We start from the raw sequence: 15,837 nt of genomic DNA on the forward strand, positions 1-15,837 counted from the left end.
TAATCCCCTCTTCAGAGTTCATCAGTTGTAGGGACAGCAACAGGTAGAAGATGTCATCAGCAAGCATTCACCTCCAGCTCCTGACTCACATCCTCTGTTCAGCACTTCTAGAAGCTGCTGCTGGGTGACAGGAGCCCAGACCACCCAGGTGTACCCAGCACAAGGAACCTTTTCAGCCCTCTGGGTTTTAACAGCTTCTGTGATTACAGCCCCTAAGGGTTTATAGGAAAGGTACTATTCAGTTAGATCCTCACCTGCAGACCAAGAGCCTCCCCTGTGGGCACCAAAAACATCTGTTCTTTTGGGGGTTGCCTCTTCTCACTTTTAAGTACTTCAGCTGATGATCTGTCCTGAGCAGCAGCTGGAAAAAAGTAGAGGTTCTAAATGACAAACCGCCAGCCACATGCAGACTATTCCTAGTTGTCACCTATCTCCTTACAGAAGCAAAAAGGCAAAGAAGCTGTGAGGCTGACAAGCCCAACTCACCGCCTATGTGGAACACACCATCATCACTTCGCTTCAGCAAAATGTGCTCCACAGCCAGAGTGATGGGGATGGGGCCTGGAGAGGTCGGATAGATGGGAGGGATATCATCCTACAGAAAGAGAGAAACCACATGGTGCCCCCAGCCAGCTCAAAGCAACTCAAGCAACAAGGCTTGCTTCTACCATTGAGCTGGAAGCACTTTTACGTCACTGTTTATCCATACATTCTTGCGAGGTGTGAGAGGCATAACTGAGTCTCTCCCATTCTAGAGATGGTGAGACTGAGGATCTGATAACCTAATGGGCTTGCACAGTCATGCTGCCTGCCAAGGGTCAGGGCTAGAGACAAGGTCCCCTCACTTGAACCCAGGACTTTTTGCCAGCAACACATATTTATGTACTACTGTAACAGTGACAAAGAATGCTAATATGCATTTCCTCACTTGATCCTCACCACATTTTACAGGGACAAGAGAAGACGTTAACAGCTGTCACTGCCAGAATCCCTTGCCTGACAAAGTCTAGGGTAAAACCCCAAAGTTCCTCTCACCTTTAGAGTGATCCTGGCGTTCAGGAGCTCAATCTGCATGGGAACTACCACTGGGATCTCTTCATCCTCCAAGAAGGGCCCCAGGCCACTGAGCACCGAAGTGAGCAGCTCAAGGTCACAGCCCTGAAGCAAGAAATGCAGGAAGCCGTTCTGTGTGGCCAAAGGGGAATGAACAGCTGCACCAGGCCCCACCTCAAAGCGAAGGCCTACAGCTGGCCTGATGTGGCCAGTCTTCAAAGTTGAGGATTCCTGAAAGCTTGTGCCTTTGAGAAGAAAGACAGAAAGAAAACACATTAATTAATTACCAGCCAGTGATAGCTTTAAGCACTTTATATATATTTAATATTCATAATAACCCTGTGCCAGAAGTATTATTATCATTCCCATTTTAGAGAGGAAAGAACTAAGACACAGAGAATAACTTGCCCAAAGTAGCACAGCTTGTAAGTAGCCAGGACAGGACTTGCACACAGGCAGCCTGACTGAGAGACTGTGAGCTTGGCTACCTTGCTCTAATGCCTGTCATGGCGGAAGGGAGGTTAAGGACCAATAAAAAGCTGGTCTTGCTATGAATCGAGGCACTAAGCTAATGGCCTAGGGAAAGCTCTTAAAACAGAGGACCCTCTGGAATTCCCCAGTGGTCCAGTGGTTAGGACTTGGCACTTTCCCTGCTGTGGCCTGGTTCAGTCCCTGGTCAGTGAACTGAGATCCCACAAGCCACGCAGCACAGCCAAAAACAAACAAAGAAACAAAGGACCCTCAACTCTGCTAAATTTAATCATCTCTTCCTTTCTCCAAGTCCTGGTCTTCTCGTCTCTCTGAGGAAGCCAAGCTGGATCTATGCTAATTTACTCAAAACTGCATAAAGAATAATCTCAGGTGTAGCCAAGGCTATGAAACAACTTACATACCTATATAAATGCAAGTCTGTACAACCATTCTGGAAAGTGTACACTGTCCTCACATATGAGTGTAAGGAGCACCTGGGAGGTGAGGATGGAGACTAGCCTACCAAGTACAAAACCTCAGAGAGAGCTCTGGGAGGCTTCTTGCAAGGAGGCTTCATTAGGCTTCTTCCTCCCCCTACTGGCTGCTGAAGAGAAGCGCCAAGAGCTTGGCACTAGGGTAGCGGCCCTTGGAGCACAGTGACAGGAGCAAATTAAGCTATGGCTGCCCCAGAAAAACCCCACCAGCTCGCCTGGAATCCCACCATCCTCACCAGGGCACTGTCCATGCAGGAACTGCCAGAGTCGCACAGTGCCTAGCTGCTGGAGGGTCAGCTCCTCTGCTTGCAGGGCCACAGTCAGGTCCTCACCACATACCTCAATCCCCAAAGACACCTCATTCACCTTCAGGACCAGAACTGAGACCTGTAAAAGGAAACTCCCTTAGTTGAATCCCAAGCTTCCAGCCTAGAGCCTACCCTCTGCAGAGAAGAAAATAGAACTGCTGACCAGGTGAAGATTGAGGTCTTCCCCACTGGGTGAGGCTGAACTATTGGCCTCTGGTGACCCCTGGCCATAACTATCCACAACAGGGCTGCCTTGAACACCAGCATTGTCTAAGACATTGGGAAGAGATCCTGGTGGAAGAGATTCTGGACCAGACTCTGTGTAAGAAAGATAACAAAAGAAGTTGAGAGTCAAAAAATTCTATTCAAATCCAATCTCTAAAAACAGTGACAACTGTAAAAATAAAACGTTTATGACATTCATGAGACACCTGGAAACTTGAAGACTAGATATTTAATGAATTTAGAGAATTATTATTCATTTTTAAAAGTGTGACAATGGTATTTGGTCACATTAAAAAAAAAGTCTGTAAATGGAAACAACCTAAATGTCTACGGATGGATAAATGGTTAAACAAAATGTGGTATAAACATACAACAAATACTAGACTTAAAAAGAAAGGAAATTCTGACACATGCTACATACAAAGTAAATGAACCTTAAGGACATTATGTGAAATGAAATAAGCCAGTCATATATGACTGCATTTACGTGAGGTACCTAGAGTGCTCAAATTCACAGACAGAAAGTATAATGATGGTTGCCAGGGGCTGGTGGAAGAGGGAATGAGGAGTTATTATTTAATAGGTATAGGGTTTCAGTTTTGCAAGATGAGAGAGTTCTGGAGATGGATAGTGGTGACAGTTGCACAATAATCTGAAGGTACTTAATGCCACTAAATTATAGTTTAAAATAGTTAAGATGGTAAATTTTATGTTACGTCTATTTTACCATAATTTTTAAAAATTTTTAATATTTAAAAAATCTGTGCTTTCTAGAGATGCATAATGAAAAATATTCATGGATAAAATGATGTGGTTGGGATTTGCTTCAAAATAATATGGGAGGAAGGGAAGTGGGCAGAAGGATATATGAAACAAGAATGGGTTCTTGGACTTCCTAGGTGGCGCAGTGGTTAAGAATCCGCCTGCCACTGCAGGGCACACAGGTTCAATCCCTGCCCCAGGAAGATACCACATACTCCACAAGAGAAACCACTGCAATGAGGAGCCCACTCACCACAATGAAGAGTAGCCCCCACTCACCACAACTAGAGAAAGCCCATGTGCAGCAACGAAGACCCAAAGCAGCCAATAGACAAATTAAATAAATAAATTTATTTTTTTAAAAAATGAATGAGTTCTTAATATCTGAAGCTAGGTAGTGGGTATATGAAGATTCATTATTTGATTCTATTTTTAAATATTTGGATTTTCCCATAAGAAATTAATAATAATAACAAAACAAACATGGATATATACCATACAGCTTAAGAAATAGTATATTCTCTTTTTATTTTCATTTAGATACTCTTAAGGGATGATTTTAAAAGTTTTCATTTCAATAAGTCAAAAGAACTAGTGTAACTCCTAGTGGTGATTAATCTAATGCCTAGAGGTTACTCGTTTTATCATAGACAAAAAGCTCCTGGTTATTTTCCAACAATAAAATACCTAGTTTAGGCAAAAAAGCAGACAACAAACACACACACCACTGATACAGCCACAAAATTAGTCCTACCGCCACAGCTACGTGGCTGTAAGCCTAGCGCTCTCTTCTTTGAGTATTGTTCCATGATAAAGGTCAAGTACTAACCAATAACCTACAAGATGTGGGAATAAAGTAAAAAACACAAATCCACTAAAATTTCTCTCTTCTTTTGGTTCTGATTAAGAAAATGTCTACTTTATCAAATCTCAGCTCCTTTTGCATTCTGCTGGTCTGAATACAGGCATCAGGAAGAACCCTCTCAGGGCTCTGCAACTCTGCCTGGCTCTGCTTCCACCTACCAGACTCCAAAAGCATCACAAAGCTCTCACTGCCATCACTGTCCACTGAAATCCGGTCTTCAGGGCCACTGTTATCCAATGAGACACCATCAAATGACTGCTGAGATACTGTCCTCTTCATGGAGAAAAATCGGAGTCGGGCAGCACCTCCACCTACTGGGGCTGCCACCCCCTCATCTATCTTGGCCATGGGCTCCCTGTTTAAAAAACAAAAACAAAAACCCACAAATGTGGCTTAGGAGGTATGTTGTTCCATTCCCTTGCAAATACCCATCCTTTTCAGCCCAGACAATTATGGTATACATAAACTCTGATGTCAACTATTACCTGCTACAAGGGGGTCATACCATTTTTCAAACGCTGGCCTTTCTGAATCCTCACATTCCAGCATTGCAAACTACACAGGCAGTTCTCCCATATCAAATGTCAAGGTTATTCAGGGTCATCCCATCTACAGAAGAGACCAACTACCTACAGCCCAGGTGCTTATGAATGGTACCTGAAGCCCACATTCATTCCTCATCTATTTACTGAATAACCTCTGCATACACGGCACCATACAAGGCACAGGGCAGTGGTGGGGAGGGATGAATAAGACATCTCCTCTTCTCAAAGAATGCAGATTCTATCAGGAGAGAGAAGACTTATACACAAATAACCTTATATGGTAGTAAGTCACACACACCGTAAGAGGGACAGGGGTACAAGCCAAAGGCTAGGTGATACCAAAGAGGGGAAAGGATGAAGAGAGGGGGATCAAGAATGGCTCTGTGGAAAGAGATGACGTTTGAGGTGGTCCTTGAAGGACTGTGAAAGAGATAGTGAAGAGGGCCTTCCACGGCACCGGAAAACGAAACGTACCTCTGGAGACTAGTAAGCAGCTCAACTCAGCTGGAGCGTGAGTTTTGTTGGGGGAGAGCAATAGAAGATAAAGTTGGAAAGCTTTCTTTAAAGAAACATTTAAAGACCTTTTGAGCCCACCCTCCTATTTTATAGGTGAAGAAACTGACTCAGTCCCAGTTAAAGGTAGAATTAAGGAGAACCCAAGTCTGCTAACTTCTTGCTAAGTGCTTTTTTTCACTTTACCACATGAGTTGCAGCCAGATTACAGAAAATCCTGGACAGAAGATAATGTATGGAAGTGCTCTGAAAACTGTGAAGTGCAGGAGGCATATTGGAAATCTCTGTACTGTCTACTCAATATTGCTGTGAAGCTAAAACTGCTCTAGAAAATAAAGTCTATTTAAAAAAACTGTAAAGTGCCATATGGATATATCATAATAATTGATTATGCCACACTAAGAAGTTCAAACTCAATTCAGGGAAAATAAAGAAAAAGCCAGAAGGCTTTAGAACAGGGAAGTAACAAGATCATACCTGTGTTTTAGGAAGTTTGACCTGCCTTTCTCAAATAAGTTACAGAGGAAAAGACATCCAATGAGGAAATCAACTAATAGTTTACTACAATAGTCCACATGTGGGAGCAGACAGGAAAAACTGATGTGAGACTCTCTAGAGCCGTTTTCTCAGTGTCATCCTCATAGGAGGATCAGCATCTAAATGGGAACTCGTTAGAAATGCAGTTTCTCAGGCTCCACCTCAGACCTATTAGATGAGGAACTCTGGGGGCAGGGCTCAGCACTACAGAGTGCTGAGTGTGTTTTAACAAGCATCCAGGTGATTCTGAACTTTAAAAGTATGGTCAGAACCTGACAAATGTCTGGAAGAGGCAGAGCCTGAATGAGCAAGAGAATGACGCCACCAAAAAGAGAAAAAAAGAACTGGGAAGGAGGCTTGGGAGGGAGGGGATATGGGGATACAGGTACAAATACAGCTGATTCACTTTGTTGTACAGCAGAAACTGGCACAACAGTGGAAAGCAATTATACTCCAACAAAGAGAAAGAAGAAGGAAAAAAAAAAAAAAGAACTGGCCGGGGAAGGGAGAGATAAGGAATTTAGTTTTATATATGTGAGGTTCGAGGCACCCCTGGGAGATCCACATGGAGCTATGGGGCAGTAGATAGTTTTAAACAAAGGGAGAGGAGGGGAGTCAGGACTGGAAATAAGGACTCTCGCAGAAGTGAGGAGATGGACAAAATAACCAAGAGAAAAAGTACAGCTGATCCTTGAACAACACAGGTTTGAACTGCACAGGTCCATTTATATGCATATTATTTTCAAGAGTAAATACTATAGCACTGCATGGTTCACTGCTGGTTGAATACATGGAACCACATATGTGCAGGAACTTCTTACGGCTACGGCCAACTATAAGCTATGCAGATTTTCAACTGCACAGAGACTTAGCACCCCTGATCCCCACACTGTTCAAAGGCCAAATGTATTCAAAAATGCAGAGTGATATAAACCTGAAAGTTTGGCAAATGCATCAAGAATCTTAAAATGTTTGCAGTGTTTGACCCAATAATTCCACATTTGGGTTTTATTCTAAAGATTGAGATATGCATAAAAAGTAATGTTCACAAAAATAGGGACATTTCACACAGCATTGGTTTTACCTGAGAAAAAAGTGGAAACAGACTAAATGATCCCCGCTCCCCCGCCCCAGATAGTGGACTGGATGAAAAAATTATGATACATCCATTTGTAAGAATATAATAGAGCAATTAAAAATCATATATCCAAATACCTCATGAATGGGAAACCATTCACAATAAATCACAAAGTTAATAAAACTGGAAATTTTCTATATTATATAGAAATAATATAATCCTATTATAAAACAATATTATATGTGTAGGCACATGTAAGTATTCACTGGATACATAAATATATGTATAAAAATTGGAAGAAAACAAACAGATCCAAATGTAAATAATGGCTATCTCTGATAGTGTCATTACAAGTGACTTTTCTGTTTTCTTCTTTATTCTTTTATTTTCCACATTGCCAACAAAATGAACACAAATCATTTTTATAATTTAAAAAATAAAAATTATGACAGCAGTGATCAGAATACGGACAGCCCAGCGCCATGGAACAGTCACATTCATAGGATAAAAGGAAGAGGAGAGCAGCCCAGGAAAAAGAAAAGACTCCTTCCGAGAAGTGTGAGTAACTGTGCGGGTTACAAATGCTCAGAATGAACTGACCAGCAGGGTTGACTACATAGCAGAGTCCTGGAGAAAGAGGATTGAGAAAAGGCCACAGGCCTGGGCAGTTAGGAAGTCAATGCTGGTATTTAAAAAGAGTTTGTATCACACACCTTTCTTTTCTCCTTTTTACCTCTCCTCTTTTCCCATCTCCCTTACTCTTCTCCATTTAGAAAAGGTAGCACATTAGATGATTGGAGTCCAGGCTTTCAATCCTCACCCCACCACTCACAAGCTGTTATCTTGAGCAGTTTCTTACCTCTCTGAGCCTCAGTTTCCTCATCTGTAAAATGGGGAGTGATATTAGTACCTGCCTTATAGTGTTCTTACAATAATTTAATGGATTAATATTGTAATATTTAGGACAGTGCCTGACACATAGAAAGCACTCAATAAATGTTGCCTGTATTATTATATAATTCATCCTTTAAGCTTTCCTTCTCTTTCCTCCTAGGCTATCTAGGCCTAGCAGGTACTAGCACACCTGCAGGCATTGCTCTGAGACCCACTTAAGAAAATCCACTTAGACAAAAGCTCTAAAGCCACTGATCTTCAAACCATGGCCCCAAATCACAAAGTGTCCCAGCAAAGACTTCCCACAGTTTCCCTTATCTTTCCTAAAACCCCAAGCACCCATGGAAAAATCTATACCTTCCCACTCTTCCGACTGTACGTTTCTGTATTTTCTGCTTACTCTCCACTGTGGCCCCAGTGCCTAACACAGAGCCTGGCACACAGTAAGGGCTCAAAATATATTTGTTCAGTGGATGGATGAAATTCTTCCTTCTCTATTACTCTGGCAGATATTGATAAGGTGTACCAGAAAGAGCAAGTCCAAAGCCCCAGCTTTTCTATTTATAAGATACAGGATCCATGGGCTCATCCTCTCTGAAGCCTCCATGTCCTCAGTTATAAACTGGGGATACAGACATCTGCAGCGACCTCCCTCGGCTGCTATGGGGATTACATCAAACAAAATATTACATGAGAGCCCACTGAAAAGACTAAAATATCACACAGATGCCAGGTATTATTATTCTGACACAGCATAGCTGTATCAATAATAGTGAATCTGTGAAAGAGAAGACAACTTGATGCTAAGAAGCAATAAATGTGGACTTGAAAACCACCCAAGACCAGGCTAAGATATATGGAGGCATGTGAAAATCCATGGGACTTTGTCATTTTATTGCAATTTCTGGTTCTTCCCCATCACAGAATTAGACGTAGTCCTGAAAATAAAGTCTCCCTGACTGGTATACCTATATCCTCTAAGTAGCCTGAAAGTTCTTCCACTGCTCTACAGGCAGCTCTGAAAACTAAAGGCTTTGCCACATTAACTAGGCCATTCTATACACGCTCCTGGACTATACGGTGCTTCCCAGTCTACACGTGTGCATGGCAGGAGGCCTGAGCCCAATGGCCAGAGCTAGGAGGAAGAGAGGAGGCAAAATGAAGGAGGCAGAGAACCACTCACTTGGCTGGGGGCAGAGACAGCATCTTGTGCATGGTGGAGGTCATTCGGTCTCTGCCCAGACTGAAGGCATCCTTAGTCAGGGACACAGCTTCCTTGGTGAGGTCCATGGTGGCATGTAGAGCCTCCTTGGTGGCATCCTTGGTCATGTGAATAGCACTTGATAACTCTCCCTCAATATTCTTCAAGGGGATGAGCTCGCCCTGTCCATTCACAGCGGGATCTCTGGCCCCTGGGGGCTTCAGCTCAGCTGGTGAGCTAGATGCCTGGGTGCTACTCAGCCTCTTGGCCTGTAAGGAATCGACTGCCTCATGGCCCTTCCCTGCCTCCCGCTGTGCAAGAGAATCTGAGTTCTGCACTTCTCCATTGCTATGCAGAGGCAGTGGCCTAGCCTGGGATGCAACCAGATTTTCAATGCCACTGTCCTCCAGAACCTTCTCGGGGCTTGCTGGGCCCTGTTCTGAGGAGGCATCAGACTTCAGCTCCCTATCTTCTGAAGGAGACAGCTCTGAATCTACGAGGCTGGTAGTATCTGAACCCTCAGAGTCAACTCTGACAGCTCCAGGGGCAGGATGCATGAGCAGAGCCACCTCAGCACTAGGGAAGAGGACACCAATGCAAGCCGTCTGGTCTTGCAGGGGAGTCCCAGTCATGGCCTCAGTATCCTTAGTCAGCTGCTCCTGAAGACCCTGAAGGACCTCCTTCAGGCGGAGGAGAGCCAAGTACTGGTAGTGGTCAAGCCTCACGCGGACGTGCGCAGGGGAGTGTACGAGCACGTGCACATCTGCCACATCCTCCAGCTCTGTCAGAGGTCCTTTGTTGTCCACACCACTGCTGCCTTCTTTCAGAATTTCCATGACTTCCGTAAGGCCTGATAGGCTTTTCAAATCATGCTCAGTCTTTGACCTCTGATGGGACACAGTGTCAGGGGCAAGGGCCTCAGAAGGGGCAGGACTGCCAAAGCTGGCGGATGGTTTCAGCCTCCCTTCTGGCGCCATAAGGAGCTTTCGTGCCTGGGCTTGCTGCCAGCGGAGGGGTAGGCAAGCCCAAATGGACAAAGGGAAGGGGGCCACAAAATTCAAGGTATGGCCTTTGAAGTTCTCTGTTCCCTCAAAGTCCAAGGAGATCTGGGTGAAGTGGATGGACCAGAGATCCTGGGAAGCCTTAAGCCTCTGAGGAGGGCAGGCACTAGATTGAGGGAGGCGGGAATCCACCTGGAAGGCATGATGCAAAAAGAGCATGTGCAGAAGGCTAAAGCCACCTGGTACTTTGGGAAACTGAACATAACTGGGATGGAAGAACTCAGCAGCAGCAAAACCCCGGAAGAGACTCTGGAGGTCTGGACAGCTACAATGTGGGGCGTGACGTGTATTCGTGGCAGTCATGCCTGATGCAGAGAAGACAAGGGCCTGGGGACGATGCAACCCAGCCCGCTCTCTCTTCTCCAGTGGGAAGCTCACCTTCAGAGAGAAAATGAAACCCAATTCAGAATGGCCACCTAAGCATCTCTGCAACCCACCATTAATACACACGTGAAAGACCATTTGGACTGTAAAACTGCTTTTCTTACTTCTATCCAATGGATAGAGCAGAACCTTGGGTTATAGTCATGGCAGAAGTACAACTGTGCCTGCCAACAGGAAACAAAAATCCCACTCTGTACTCTACCTTCAACCAGAAGGCATCCAGTCGGATGTCTAAGTGTTCATCTTTCTGGCTTGAATCTTCCAGCTTGTAGATAGCTTTGAACTGCTCCAAGCTGTGATATAAATCCAGGCAGAAGAGGTTCCCCCAGAGCAAGCTGACAGGATCCACAGTAAATGTCAGATCATTTAACTGAATGTAAAGATTGGGACAGGGAACTGGAAAGCAGAGAAAAAAAGAATCGCCATGAATGAAGTAGCAGCTCAACTCTTACTTATCAGCTAATGTTCATTTCATTATCAAGAGAGCAAAGGTACATATGTATACAGGGCAGAGTTTTCAACAAAGGTGTGCTAAACTAACTCAAACACTTAAAACTCCTAATGACAAACAGAATATAAGCAGAGACCCCCAAGGCTGACAAATGTGAAGAGGATGAGGTAGACAGTAAGAAATGACCAGAGCAGATGCTTACCTGGCAGCTCCTGATTATCAGGGAAGTAGTACTCTGTGAACTCAATATGAATGGCAGAGACCTGAGTGGGGAGGTTGTGAAGCTTCCGACTGCAGGAAAGAAGTGTCGATGGCTTCTTACTTGGCTGCCCAGCTGTAGAAACCTATGCAATCACAAGTTGCTGTTAGCATCTGTACAGCACCCAGAATAGAACTTCTTCAATTTCCCCTGAGGTAGAAGGATAAAGCCTCTGCGGTTCTTCCAAAGTCTGTCACAGGGAGCAGAGTGCTTTTCACACAGATTCCAGGCATTCTCACACCTGACTAACACTATCTACGAGTTCATTTTTTCAGTGAAAGGTTTATAATGGTGTATTCAAAGTGGGGAATCCTAAGTCCTGATCTCAGCAGTCATGCTCAGAAAGAAACAGACCAAAGTGTCAAATCCACCTGGAAGGGAGGGACACAGCCCCTGAATTCCACATCCTTCATCACATGTTGCCTTTCAAATGAACTGCTCTACCCTTTTCCAGCCCTGTTTGCCCGTGTCGTGGGCTCCTTACCTGGTGGATGTCCAAGTCATCCACCCGTATTACCAAGCAACTAGAGCGTAGGCGATTCCACGCTGGAGGCCGAAAGACAGCCTGCTGGCCCTGAGACGGGCTTCTCTCAAGGGAATTCTTTCGAGGACTGGAGAGAGAATCTAAATAAAAATAAAAAGGTGAGAAAGAGAATCAGATACACTCAACTCTCATCAATAGAATTCGGAAAGTAAAAACCCTAAGATCATTAATGCCATAGGTAGGAAAGAGCTTAACACTGGCAAGCTCCTGGATAGAACTCAAAAATTGTACTCTCCTTAAGACCAAGGCAATGGCCTATAGAACAGAGAAGCTAACAACCTCTCTTCCACATTGCAGCTATCCCTGGAGACAAACAGGACTCAGTAAAGAAAAAAGTCACAGATGTCTCTCGGTGGGATAAAGTTGGAATAATTAGTTGGGAGTAAGCTGGGATAATCAGCCAGTCCAGTGCTTTACCGCCACTGGATATTCAAAGGTAAGTGTCAAGAGGCGAAGCAACAGGAGTCCTCCAGCTCCTCATAACCCACCTGCTTTCCTCCGAAAGGGAGAGTCTACCCCCAGGTGCCAGGGCGATTTCAGACCTGTCTCCTCATGCCACTTCTCCATTTTACTCTGAAATTCCATCACTAGCCTCTGGGCCCACTGGCCTCGGGTCTCCATGGCCTCACAGTGACGTACCCAATGTTTGCAGCTATCGCCTGTGCAATAAAGCAAAAAGAGTTTAGTCTAAGATCGTGATCCAATGTTATAATTTTTCTTTTTCATTGGTATAGTTTTCCATAGTTCAGAATCTGATCCCTCACTGCCAATCCAAAATTCTCTGGGATAAAAAAAAATAATCTAGTGAGAGCACTCAAGTTCTTCTGGATTCTGTATATGATTTTTCCCTAAGGCTCCCTAAAGGCCAGCTGCTGACTGCTGCCATCTTTGACCACTGGAGAGGCTCTAAAACTAGTGGAAGTAAGGAGCACAGCACAGAATCAAATGCAATGTTTCAGACACTGCCTCCCCTCCTACCTCTTCTCATCAATGATAAAGAATCATCAATAGTGGACCCTGCAAATTTCCAGAAGATGTCCTCTTGAAAAGGACTATTGCCAACACCTCTCTGAGCATCTGCTGCAATCCCTGGCACCCTTCTGCCAGGCAGTCAGGGATGAACCCAGGCATCTGGTCTCAACACCTAGGCCACGCTAAAACTGCACCCATTCAGAATTCTCCTACCTGCCCAGTGGAAGGGGTAATAGTCAAATGCCATCTTGCGAAAGGTGAGCTGCATTGCACCACCCATGAGTCTGTTTGCAGAGACACCTACAAAGAAAAATAAAGGTGAACAGCAGCAGAAGAAACAAAGAGGCCTAAACACTGCTTGAAGGACTTAAAAGTTCTCCTGAGGGTCAGCTCCAAAGCCTGGCTGATACCAAAGGGCAGCCGAAAGGCCATGATATCAGGCGATTTGCAAAGCTGAGGCCCTCCTCTTTTGAATTGCAATGGACATGCTCTGAAAGATTTCTTTAAAAAAAAGCATATTCCACTGTCTCTGTAAATGGCTGCCTGATTTCCAGAAAGACAAAAGAAACTGCGAAACTCAGGATTCAGGAATTCCAATCCTAGGTCTCCCAAAGGCACACTGACATCCTTAACAGACTGGGTCCCCCAAGCCAATACTAGTATTGCTGCCCCTCAGCATAAATCCTGGAGAGGCACAGGCCAAACTCCCCAAAAAACCCATATTATTTCCTTTCATATCTTAGCTAAAGCTGAGATATAAAAGTCATTACACACCACATGCAAAGTACCATGAAACACTAAAAACACTGCACTAACAAGGACATTATAAACATACAGAATAGTGTAGATAAATTGAAAGTTTTTGCAGCAAGTCAAATACTCTATTGTTTATCTTGAATTTACATTTAATTCTTACTAAATGAATGAACTTTCCATGTTTCTATCTTATCTCTCCAACTAGACTCTAAGAACTGTACGAATAGGGACTATTTCTTCTACATATGTGTATTGTCTGACCTAACCTGTTTTGCACTTCCATCCTATCCCTTCCATCCTATTTCCAGGTGGAGGGAAATACCATGGGATCCTCTACCTGTAATCTGGTACACCTACAACCAGGAGGGTCATTTCCATCCACTCTAGCTATCACCACCCCAAGTTCTAGACTAATCACCATCCTACTAGGAGATATACCTACACCAATGTTCCTGTTGCTAAACCTTTTTCTCATAATTACCACCTCTCAGGAGCCTGTTTAGATATTTTCTTCCTAATGGCCCCTTCTCCATGAAATTTAATACCACAGATATGCTGTATATCTTATGTACTATATGTCTATCTGTGCTTTATACATAAAAAAGAATAAGAATAAAGCTTATTCCTTTTATTCAATGCAAGGTTAAGAAAGACTAAATAATTTATAACTATATTTGCTGAGTAACTTTTAATGTAATTTATTTCTTATATAAATTGTAATGTATAGAATCACATATGCAATTTAGCAATTTATATAAATACATAATAGTGACAATCAAATTTTTATCTGAGGGCTTCCTAGGTGGCGCAGTGGTTGGGAGTCTGCCTGCCAATGCGGAGGACATGAGTTCGATCCCTGCTCCAGGAAGATCCCACATGCCGCGGAGCAACTAAGCCCGTGTGCCAAAAAATAAAAAAAAAAAAAAAAAAAAAAAAAATTTTATCTGAAATTATTTTTGAATAAAATAAAAATTTTAAATTAATCTCTTAAAATTATTTTTCGTTAACTTTTAACTTTTGCTTAACATGAGAAAATAACTTTTAGCTTAACTAGGTGTTAGCTATTCAGATAGTCAATATTTTTTCTTTTCTTTTTTTTTTTTTTTTATCTTTTTTTTTTTTTTTTTTAATGGCGCACGGGCTTAGTTGCTCCGTGGCATGTGGAATCTTCCCAGAGCAGGGCTTGAACCCATGTCTCCTGCCTTGGCAGGCGGATTCTTTACCACTGCGCCACCTAGGAAGTCCTATTTTTTCTTTTCAACACAGCTAAATTATTGATTTGTTGAACAACCTGTAGAATTAAATAATAAAATATAAACTATTTTTATTTAATTCTCAAAGTTCAAATCACAAAAGTACTAAGGATTAAACATAAACAACACTGCTGAGGCAGCCAATGGCAGCCACTAGGTATGTACAGGCCACCTCTCACCATTTGACTTTGAGATCAAGCAATCGATAGAAAGTCCTCTAATCACAGTCACCTATTTGCCATAGTTTATAGCCCTGATCTTCCATGAACTTAACATCAATGTTGTTCATATGATACCCAAGAAAACTCAATAAGAGAAATTAAATACTAAGGAATAAAATTTTGTCAATAGGGTTAAGCATTGTTATAGCTAAGATTTTTTTTTTTCACCCCCACCCCTCACCAAAGAACCAATTTTCAATGTCCAGAATAGGTAAGCATCAAGACACAAAGATCATTGGTTGTTTAGAGCTGCAAAATGGGGAGTGGCAGCTAATGGGTATAGAGTTTCTTTCAGGGATAACAAAAATGTTCTAAAATTAGACTGTAGTGATGATTACACAACCCTATGACTATACTTCAAAACACTGAGTTGTATATTCTAAATGGGTGAATTGTATGGTATGTGAATTATATCTCAATACATATATATCTGCTTAAAAGAAAAGAGTGAATTTTTACCTGCTGTGGGGTGATATCATCCCAGTTGAAAATGTATGACCTAGGCTACTGGAGGGAGAGGGTTTCACAGCCATGCTCCCTCTATTGGATTTATTTGAAACTAAAAGAACAATAGACTACACAGACTGAACATATGAAAATAAGGTCTAGAATCAAAATCAAATATAACTACCAATTATTAACATATTTAATTATAAACACATAATCACATATGACACATAAACTGTAGATAGTGTACATAAATGACTAAAATTCTCCAGTGAGATGGTGGGAAGAGGATAGCCTAGCCTGAAGAGAAATAAAGAAAGCTTTGCTCACAGCCCTTATGCTGAGGGAAATAATTAAAAAGAGGCAGATGACACTCTCTTCCCCATCAACCACCCACCTCCTTCCAGAAGCCTGAAGGGTGAGCTGCTCCAGTATGATTTTAAGAGACAGTGCTGCCCTACCGCAAGCCAAGCTGTCCCCAATGACCCACCAAGTTTCCAATAATTTCACTTCCAACACCAACAAAGAGATGAGCATATTAGT

The 15,837-nt window shown here is 42.9% G+C and overlaps 1 protein-coding gene across 3 annotated transcripts in view; it reads right to left on the minus strand.

Moving 5' to 3' along the window:
* The window catches only part of BLTP3A (bridge-like lipid transfer protein family member 3A), a 75,444-nt gene that overhangs the window by 4,974 nt on the left and 54,633 nt on the right, over positions 1–15,837 (minus strand). For 2 of the 3 annotated variants that reach the window (XM_057699376.1, XM_057699379.1), the window contains 12 exons: positions 12,831–12,917; positions 12,134–12,304; positions 11,586–11,725; positions 11,045–11,186; positions 10,594–10,787; positions 8,929–10,385; positions 4,337–4,533; positions 2,490–2,644; positions 2,255–2,405; positions 1,036–1,298; positions 487–595; positions 255–361 (listed from right to left, as the gene is read on the minus strand). In XM_057699376.1, the coding sequence (XP_057555359.1) occupies positions 255–361; positions 487–595; positions 1,036–1,298; positions 2,255–2,405; positions 2,490–2,644; positions 4,337–4,533; positions 8,929–10,385; positions 10,594–10,787; positions 11,045–11,186; positions 11,586–11,725; positions 12,134–12,304; positions 12,831–12,917 (3,173 nt within the window). The remainder of the gene's footprint in view (positions 1–254; positions 362–486; positions 596–1,035; positions 1,299–2,254; positions 2,406–2,489; positions 2,645–4,336; positions 4,534–8,928; positions 10,386–10,593; positions 10,788–11,044; positions 11,187–11,585; positions 11,726–12,133; positions 12,305–12,830; positions 12,918–15,837) is intronic. The other variant, XM_057699377.1, reaches the window with a different exon arrangement.

The sequence above is a fragment of the Hippopotamus amphibius genome, chromosome 11 (genome assembly GCF_030028045.1).
Source record: "Hippopotamus amphibius kiboko isolate mHipAmp2 chromosome 11, mHipAmp2.hap2, whole genome shotgun sequence".
Taxonomy (NCBI): Eukaryota; Metazoa; Chordata; class Mammalia; order Artiodactyla; family Hippopotamidae; genus Hippopotamus; species Hippopotamus amphibius.